General features: G+C 43.9%; 1 protein-coding gene across 2 annotated transcripts in view; it reads right to left on the bottom strand.

Annotated features, from left to right (window-relative positions):
- LOC117522820 (PH and SEC7 domain-containing protein 1-like) overlaps positions 1-10,000 on the bottom strand; it is a 114,703-nt gene that overhangs the window by 72,207 nt on the left and 32,496 nt on the right. For both annotated transcript variants that reach the window (XM_034184225.1, XM_034184224.1), the window contains 2 exons: positions 5,055-5,317; positions 2,381-2,670 (listed from right to left, as the gene is read on the bottom strand). In XM_034184225.1, coding sequence (XP_034040116.1) covers positions 2,381-2,667 — 287 coding nt within the window. In that variant the 5' untranslated portion in view covers positions 2,668-2,670; positions 5,055-5,317. The remainder of the gene's footprint in view (positions 1-2,380; positions 2,671-5,054; positions 5,318-10,000) is intronic.

Below are 10,000 nucleotides of genomic sequence, written 5' to 3'. Positions count from 1 at the left end.
AAAACCCAAGTGGGACATAAACCTACTCCATAAAAATCTAAACAGCATCTGAAAAAAACACACAGATTGAAAACTAACCAGTTAACGACCAGACCATCTGTTAGCAAGTTCTTCACGGAGGTGTGAACAGCCGTCAGCTGTTACACCTCCATGAAGAACTGTACGGGGATATCAGACCGACGTGTTGTCAGTACAGACCACGCGTTCGCGTACAGATCTTGTGGTTGGTTAATAATCCTTTAATGTTATTATTAGTTTTGTACTGAATCATCGTTTTCTCTCTGTCGCAATTTTGTGACGAATAATTTGAGCAAGACTCAACCTCAATATGTCTAAATTCTGGTCCTGTTTGTGAAGCTGGCGGTGAAAACATTAGCACCCCGTCTGTGACTCCATCATTTTACTGCTGAGAAATAATGTTCTGAGAGATGTTTTTCCCAGCTGATTGAATCTCATGGGTTGTGGTGGACATTCACCATTCTCTCTCTCGGCTGATTGTACACTTTCTGCTCTTGTTTTACATGTCTGAACTTTCTCTCTTTTAATTTATTTGATCTGTAAGTGGTGGTTCAGTCCTCTCAATCTGGTCTGCTTGAGGTTTCTTCCTCAAAAACCAGTTTGTTTCTGACCACCATGTTCTTGTTCAGGGTGGTTGCTGAGGTCAGACCAGAGCCCTGTCAAGCACCTTGATGGGGGGGTAACTTATGCTGTGATTTGGGGTGATATAAATGAACTGTGGATGTTCCCAGACTTGGTTCTTTTAAACTGGGTTGGGCTGATTTTATGGTAACGACTCTTGTTCTTTCAGTTCTGTTCAATTTCATGCTGAATTTAATTGACTGTTATTAACAGTGAAGTCTGACAGCAGGGCATGCTGGGTAGTAGTCTTTAGTCACCCCCCATGTGTTTGGCCATGGTCCCTGTGGTTCCAGAGCTCTTTTCCTAGCCTTGGAGGACATTGCATGGTTCTTCTGGTTGCTTTTCATTGCTATGCTGATGACACTCAGTTGTATATGCCGATAGCTGCTGGAAATCCTGTCCACATAAAATCTTTACAGGACTGTCTCGCAGCAGTGAGAAGTTGGATGTCTAGCAACTTTCTACTTTTGAACTCTAATAAAGACTGAAATGATGGTTCTTGGTCCAGCAAGACATTGGCATCAATTTGATCAGCTGGCGCTTAGCCTAGGTTCATGTGTTATACATCATACTGACAAAGTGAGGAACCTTGGGGTAATTTTTGATCCTATGTTGTCCTTTGACCTCCACATTAGGGACATTACGAGGACTGCTTTCTTCCATCTAAGAAATATAGCAAAGATTCATCCCATCCTGTCTATGGCTGATGCTGCATCAGGGGTCTTCAACTGGTTCAAAATGCTGCTGCCAGACTTCTGACACGAAGCAGAAGGTTTGATCATAATACGCCGGTTGTGGCATCCCTTCACTGGCTTCCGGTCTCTCTGAGATCGGATTTTAAAGTATTATTATTGGCCTATAAAATGGTTCATGGACTGGCGCCCCCCTATCTGGCCGGCCTGGTTGAGTCCTATGTGTCGGCTAGGGCTCTGCGTTCACAGGGTGCAGGACTATTGTGTGTCCCGAGGGTGAAGAAAAAGTCAGCAGGTTACAGAGCTTTTTATTATCGCGCCCCAGCTCTGTGGAATGATCTGCCTGCACTGATACGACAGTCGGACTCTGTGGAGACTTTTAAAGCCAGTCTGAAGACACATTTGTTCTCCCTGTTTCATCATTAGTATTTTATATGATTGTGTGTCTTTTTTATTCCTTTTATCTATTTTACTTCTTTTACTTATTTATGCTTAAATTTTTTTTATTGTGTTTTAATCTTATTTCATTTTATTCTGCTTTTAAATGATGTTTGTGAAGCGCCTTGAGGCGATTACTTGTGATTTGGCTCTATATAAATTAATAAATAATAAATTATTCTTCACAGACTGCACAGTGTCCAGATGTGACCAGGGTCCTGCAGAAGAGAATCCTGACTGACGAGATCTGAATCTGGGTCCAAACCATGAGCTGGACCAGACCAGAAACAGGTTCAGGCAGCTCCTGAGGTCTGGCTGCCAGAGGAGGGTCCTGGTGATTGACAGGACATCCATCCCCACACCAGGCACCTTGGGTCAGCAGCTGGGCGCCATTATGCAGCGGATGGCGCCACAGTGACGAAACAAGAGCTTTGGTGGCAGGCAGCAGGAAGTCTTCTTCTCCAGTCTGAGAACTTCATCTTGTGGTGGCTGGAATGACCCACAGTGCTGCCCCCTCCAGGCCAGGACACATTATGAGACTTGACATGGCTCCCAAACAAAAATCATTTCATGTTTAAGATGTGTTTTTGTGCACGTGTGTGACCTCTGACCCTTTCAGCAGCAGACTGCAGACGTCTGTCTCTTCTCTGGCGGCTCTCTGTCTGGTTCTGTCTCCCTGCATTCGGACACTCGCCCAGCTGACCACGCCCTCTTCCTCCTCCTCCTCCTGCTCCTCCTCCTCTTCTGCCTCTTCATCGTCGTCTTCGTCCTCCTGTCTCACTCCTGTCAAGGGTTTCGGAGACACGTCTGCAGGACTGAAGATGGAGTTCTCCAGGACACTGCGGGTACTCCCAAATGCAGAATCTGCCTCCTCCGCTGGCTCCGCCTCCGCACGCATCACCTGCACATCAATAATCAAATATAATCAATATCACCAAACATGAAGCTATCGTATCTAACTAAGCAAATAACTGCCAGCTGTACGTCTGGGCTTTGTTGATTTTTTATAGCAGCCGGTCTGCTCTGTGTAAACCTGATCCCATCAGATCTCAGAAGCTAAGCAGTGCAGGACCTGGTTAGTACTTGGATGGGAGACCTCTTTGGAACACCAGCAGCTGTGTGTGTTTCTCCAGGTAACACTGGAGTTGCGTCAGGAAGGGCATCCGGCGTAAAACCTGTGCCAAATATAATGTGGATCTGGTTGTATCCGCTGTGGCGACCCCAAACAAAAATGGGAGCAGCCGAATGGACAACCAATAATCGGATCTATGTTAACAAAAGTCCTCGGTGTGCGGGTGTGTGCCCTCGGTGTGCGGGTGTGTTCTCGGTGTGCGCCCCCGGTCCCCACAAAGTGTCGGGGATCACCCAACAACAATAATAATAACAATAACAAATACACCCTTATGATGAATATGAATGAAACTGGTTAACTGGGTTTGGACATATCGCACTAACAAGAAAAAACACAGGGACAGAGGGACGGACAGGGGGACATGCTGATCATCATGTCCGCCCCTGTATTTCAAACTGGGGAGATGAAAAATGGATGATTGACACAATAAAGTGAGGAAAATAAGTATTTGAACACCCTGCAATTTTGCAAATTCTCCCACTTAGAAATCATGGAGGGGTCTGAAATTTTCATCTTAGGTGCATGTCCACTGAGAGAGACATAATCTAAAAAAAAAACAATCCGGAAATCACAATGTATGATTTTTTTGAATAATTTATTTGTATGTTACTGCTGCAAATAAGTATTTGACCACCTGTGAAAATCAATGTTAATATTTGGTACAGTAGCCTTTGTTTGCAGTTCCAGAGGTCAAATGTTTCCTGTAGTTTTTCACCAAGTTTTCACACACTGCAGCAGGGATTTTGGTCCAGTCCTCCATACAGATCTTCTCTAGATCTTTCAGGTTTGGACTTTCAGCTCCCTCCAAAGATTTTCTATTGAGTTCAGGTCTGGAGACTGGCCAGGCCACTCCAGGACCTTGAAATGCTTCTTACGGAGCCCCTCCTTAGTTGTCCTGGCTGTGTGTTTGGGGTCACTGTCATGCTGGAAGACCCAGTCATGACCCATCTTCAATGCTCTTACTGAGGGAAGGAGGTTGTTTGCCAAAATCTTGCAATACATGACCCCATCCATCCTCCCTTCAATACGGTGCAGTCGTCCTGACCCCTTTGCAGAAGAGCGCCCCCAGAGTATGATGGTCTCATCTGACCACATGACCTTCTCCCATGCCTCCTCTGGATCATCCAGATGGTCACTGGTGAACTTCAAATGGGCCTGGACATGAGCTGGCTTGAGCAGGGGGACCTTGCTGCCCTGCAGGATTTTAAACCATGACAGCATCATGTGTTACTAATGTAATCTTTGCGACTGTGGTCCCAGCTCTCTTCAGGTCATTGACCAGGTCCTCCTGTGTAGTTCTGAGCTTTCTCAGAATCATCCTTAGCCCACAAAGTGAGATCTTACATGGAATCCCAGACCGAGGGAGATTGACAGTCATCTTGTGTTTCTTCCACTTTCTAATAAATAATCATAACAGTTGTTGTCTTCTACCAAACTGCTTGCCTGTTGTCCTGTAGTCCATCCCAGCCATGTGCAGGTCTACAGTTTTGTCCCTGGTGTCCTTAGACAGCTCTTTGGTCTTGGCTATGGTGCACAGGTTGGAGTGTGATTGATTGAATGTGTGAACAGGTGTCTTTTATACAGGTAACAAGTTCAAACAGGTGCAATTAATACAGGTAAAGAGTGCAGAATAAGAGGGCTTCTTAAAGAAAAATTAACAGGTCTGTGAAAGACAGAATTCTTGCTGGTTGGTAGGTGTTCAAATACTTATTTGCAGCAGTAACATGCAAATAAATTATTAAAAAAAAAAAAAAAAAAATCATACATTGTGATTTCCGGATTTTTTTTTTTTTTTAGATTATGTCTCTCACAGTGGACATGCACCTAAGATGAAAATTTCAGACCCCTCTAAGTGGGAGAACTTGCAAAATCGCAGGGTGTTCAAATACTTATTTTCCTCACTGTAACTTTTTGTTGGGCATAAAGGTTCAGTCTGGATTGAGAAGGTCTTTGTGAAATTTGTATAAAAAGCACAAACAAACAGTTTTAAAGGCTCATCAAGAATAAAAATAACATGAATCTATTAATTTAACCAGAATGCCAAACTCTGATCTGGATGTTTTCCAGGTGGACACACCAGGTCCCCACAGAATGGGTTTTTATTTTTCAAAGTGTGATTTGGGTAAGCCTGTCATTCCTGATCAGGTCTTCACCTCGTCCAGGTCTGTCTCGCGGTAGCAGCGTAATGGCACAGCGTCCAAGTCCGTCTCAGAGTACTGGATGGTGCGTCTGATGATGCCCGTTTTTGGGGTGGAATCTTGGAGGTCAGCAGTCACCAGGTCCACTTCAATTTGCTGGACCTGGTGATGTGGTAACCTTTGAACATCGTGCCACCCCCTCCGATGACTAGTGGGCTTCAGGTAGGCAGAGGACAGAGGGGTGGGACTGAACGTCAGAGGTGTCGTAGTGGAAGATCCTGCAGGAGAGAAAAAAAAGTCTGCAGATGTTTATTCTGTATTTACAGTCTGTAATGTAGCAAACGACATAATTTAGGTGGCTGATAAACACCAGCCAGCCGAGAAATTAACAACACACTTCTTCTGTCTTCACAACCAGAACCACCACAGACCACTCAGCCTGTGGAAGCCACCAAACCACAGGAGAGACGTCAAGACTTCGGCTTGCACACTGCGCCACACACACGCCATATGCAGTGTGCACAGTGTGCGTGTGGCGCAGTGTGCACAGCAGGAACCGACAAGAGCTCACAGGAACGGACAGGAAACTGACAGGAGCAGGAGCGCGCACTGACTCAGTGCAGCGCTTACAGACGACTTCCCCCTGCTCCCATTCATCTATCCATCCATTTTCATCTGCTTTATCCGGAGTCGGGTCGCAGGAGCAGCAGCTCAAGCAAAGCCGCACAGACCTCCCCTAGCTCCTCAGGGGAACCCCAAGGCGTTCCCAAGCCAGCCGAGAGATGTGGTCCCTCCAGCGTGTCCTGGGTCTTCCCCGGGGCGTCCCCCCAATGGGACGTGCCCGGAACACCTCTCCAGCGAGGCGTCCAGGGGGCATCCGGAAAAGATGCCCGAGCCACCTCAACTGACTCCTTTCAACGTGGAGGAGCAGCGGCTCGACTCCGAGCTCCTCCCGAATGACTGAGCTCCTCACCCTATCTCTAAGGGAGCGCCCAGCATAACATAAACTTCAGGGTCTCTGCAAGTAAAAAAGAAACATTGATTAAGTTTGTAGCATTTGTGAGTCAAACCGAGTGTTTTAAATGTTGTATATTTTTTTGGGACACCCTATATATCTGTAAATTTTACAGAGAAAATGGTTTAATATCAGCATGGCCATGCCAATTCAATGTGAAAAAGACCATCAAAATTACACTTTAGTTTTGCTAAAGTTACAGGTTTAAACTGTAAAATCTACATAAATATGTATGTGTAAATCATTTACATATTCACTGTAATTTTGACAGAATTCCCCTGGAAACCAAAGCTGATAGATTTTTTTCTGTAAAAACAACTGTTTTTTTAAACAGTGTAAAAGCTCAATTTTATTTATTGTGTATTATGTGCTTATTTCTTATTTTAAAAAGAACAGGCACAGACAAGTACAAGAGTGTACAATTTACAATTGTTCATTTTTTAATAAACATCTTACAGTGTGGTTTTACACACACACACACACATATACATACACACATATACACATACACATATACACATATACGAGGTCTATTAGAAAAGTATCCGACCTTATTATTTTTTTTCAAAAACCATATGGATTTGAATCATGTGTGATTACATCAGACATGCTTGAACCCTCGTGGGCATGCGAGAGTTTTTTCACGCCTGTCGGTTACGTCATTCGCCTGTGGGCAGTCTTTGAGTGAGGAGTCGTCCACCCGCTCGTCAATTTTTTTCATTGTTTAGGAATGGCTCAGAGACTGTTGCTTTGTTTGATAAAAAAATTTTCAAAACTGTAAGGCACAACTGAGTGGACACCATTCAATAAATTCAGCTGGTTTTCGGTAAAAATTTTAACGGCTGATGAGAGATTTTGGTCTGGTAGTGTCGCTTTAAGGATGGTCCACGGCGCCTGACGGCGATCTGCGCTTCGAGGCGGCAGCGTCTCGCCGTTTCAAGTTGAAAACTTCCACATTTCAGGCTCTGTTGACGCAGTAAGTCGTCAGAGAACAGAGAACTTTCAGAAGAAGTCGGCATGAGGAGTTTATTCGGACATTCCATTGTTAACGGTCATTTTGTAATGAAAGAACGTGCGGGCAGAGTCGCATGTCGGGCTGGACCCGACCGCGGGGGGTCGCGACAGGAAAAACACCTCCGTTGGAAATCTTAACGGGCAAGTTGGAACATGCCCAAGCTGTTAAACAATTTCTCAGTTACTCACTTGTTGAAAGCCATTAAAAGCCGCCTGAATTCTACAAATGGTTTTCAACACGGAGGTGTTTTTCCTGTCGCGGCGCACACAGATTTGCCGAGTTGTCACGGAAACGACTCGGCGAATTTGCGCGTACGTATTTCATTAAAAAAATGTCCTTAAACAGTGGAATGTCCGCATAAATTCCTCATGCCGGCCTCTTCTGAATCTTCTCTGTTCTCTCACGATGTCCTGGGTGAATTAAGCCTTAAATTAGGATGTTTTAAGCTCGAAACAGGCCGATGACGGCGCCTGGAAGCGCTGCAGGACGTCCCGCTCCGTGGGAAGTCCTTACACCGACAGAAACACCCCATAATCTCTCATCAGCCGTTAAACTTTTCACAGAAAACCAGCTTAATTTCTCGAATAGTGTCCACTCGGATATTCCTCACAGGTCCAGAAAAAATTTTGATAAAGCAACGCGCGCCGTCTCGAGCAGCGTGTGAAACAAAGGAATTCAGCCGAGAGGGCGGGACCACATCTCACTCAAGGCCTGCCCACAGGGAAATGACGTCACCGACACGCGTGAAAAAACTCACGCATGCGCACGAGGGTTCAAGCATGATTGGTGTAATCGCATGTCATTCAAATCCATATAGTTAAAAAAAATAATAAAAGGGTCGGTTTATTATCTAAGAGACCTCGTATATACATACCCACATACCCACATACCCACACACACACACACACACACACACACACACATACACACACACACACACACACACACATATACACACACACACACACACACATATACACACACACACACACACATATACACACACACACACACACACACAACTCAACCAACTCAACTTTTTTTCTTGTATAGCGCCAAATCACAACAAACAGTTGCCCCAAGGCGCTCCACATTGCAAGGCAAGGCCATACAATAATTATGAAACACAGTCTACGTCTAAAGCAACATAACCAAGGGATGGTCCAGGGTCACCCGATCCAGCCCTAACTATAAGCCTTAGCGAAAAGGAAAGTTTTAAGCCTAATCTTAAAAGTAGAGAGGGTATCTGTCTCCCTGATCTGAATTGGGAGCTGGTTCCACAGGAGAGGAGCCTGAAAGCCGAAGGCTCTGCCTCCCATTCTACTCCTACAAACCCTAGGAACTACAAGTAAGCCCGCAGTCTGAGAGCGAAGCGCTCTAATGGGGTAATATGGTACTACGAGGTCCCTAAGATAAGATGGGACCTGATTATTCAAAACCTTATAAGTAAGAAGAAGAATTTTAAATTCTATTCTAGCATTAACAGGAAGCCAATGAAGGGAGGCCAACACGGGTGAGATATGCTCTCTCCTGCTAGTCCCCGTCAGTACTCTAGCTGCAGCATTCTGAACCAACTGAAGGCTTTTTAGGGAACTTTTAGGACAACCTGATAATAATGAATTACAATAGTCCAGCCTAGAGGAAATAAATGCATGAATTAGTTTTTCAGCATCACTCTGAGACAAGACCTTTCTGATTTTACAGATATTGCGTAAATGCAAAAAGGCAGTCCTACATATTTGTTTAATATGCGCTTTGAATGACATATCCTGATCAAAAATAACTCCAAGATTTCTCACAGTATTACTAGAGATCAGGGAAATGCCATCCAGAGTAATGATCTGGTTAGACACCATGCTTCTAAGATTTGTGGGGCCAAGTACAATAACTTCAGTTTTATCTGAGTTTAAAAGCAGGAAATTAGAGGTCATCCATGTCTTTATGTCTGTAAGACAATCCTGCAGTTTAGCTAATTGGTGCGTATCCTCTGGCTTCATGGATAGATAAAGCTGGGTATCATCTGCGTAACAATGAAAATTTAAGCAATACCGTCTAATAATACTGCCCAAGGGAAGCATGTATAAAGTGAATAAAATTGGTCCTAGCACAGAACCTTGTGGAACTCCATAATTAACTTTAGTCTGTGAAGAAGATTCCCCATTTACATGAACAAACTGTAATCTATTAGACAAATATGATTCAAACCACCGCAGCGCAATGCCTTTAATACCTATGACATGCTCTAATCTCTGTAATAAAATTTTATGGTCAACAGTATCAAAAGCAGCACTGAGGTCCAACAGAACAAGCACAGAGATAAGTCCACTGTCCGAAGCCATAAGAAGATCATTTGTAACCTTCACTAATGCTGTTTCTGTACTATGATGAATTCTAAAACCTGACTGAAACTCTTCAAATAGACCATTCCTCTGCAGGTGATCAGTTAGCTGTTTTACAACTACCCTCTCAAGAATCTTTGAGAGAAAAGGAAGGTTGGAGATTGGCCTATAATTAGCTAAGATAGCTGGGTCAAGTGATTGCTTTTTAAGTAATGGTTTAATTACTGCCACCTTAAAGGCCTGTGGTACATAACCAACTAACAAAGATAGATTGATCATATTTAAGATTGAAGCATTAAATAATGGTAGGACTTCCTTGAGCAGCCTGGCAGGAATGGGGTCTAATAAGCATGTTGATGGTTTGGATGAAGTAACTAATGAAAATAACTCAGACAGAACAATCGGAGAGAAAGAGTCTAACCAAATACCGGCATCACTGAAAGCAGCCAAAGATAACGATACATCTTTGGGATGGTTATGAGTAATTTTTTCTCTAATAGTCAAAATTTTGTTAGCAAAGAAAGTCATGAAGTCATTACTAGTTAAAGTTAATGGAATACTCAGCTCAATAGAGCTCTGACTCTTTGTCAGC

The sequence above is a fragment of the Thalassophryne amazonica genome, chromosome 13 (assembly GCF_902500255.1).
Source record: "Thalassophryne amazonica chromosome 13, fThaAma1.1, whole genome shotgun sequence".
Taxonomy (NCBI): Eukaryota; Metazoa; Chordata; class Actinopteri; order Batrachoidiformes; family Batrachoididae; genus Thalassophryne; species Thalassophryne amazonica.
The sequence above is the reverse complement of the archived record's forward strand: the minus strand, read 5'-3'. Positions and strand labels throughout refer to the sequence as shown.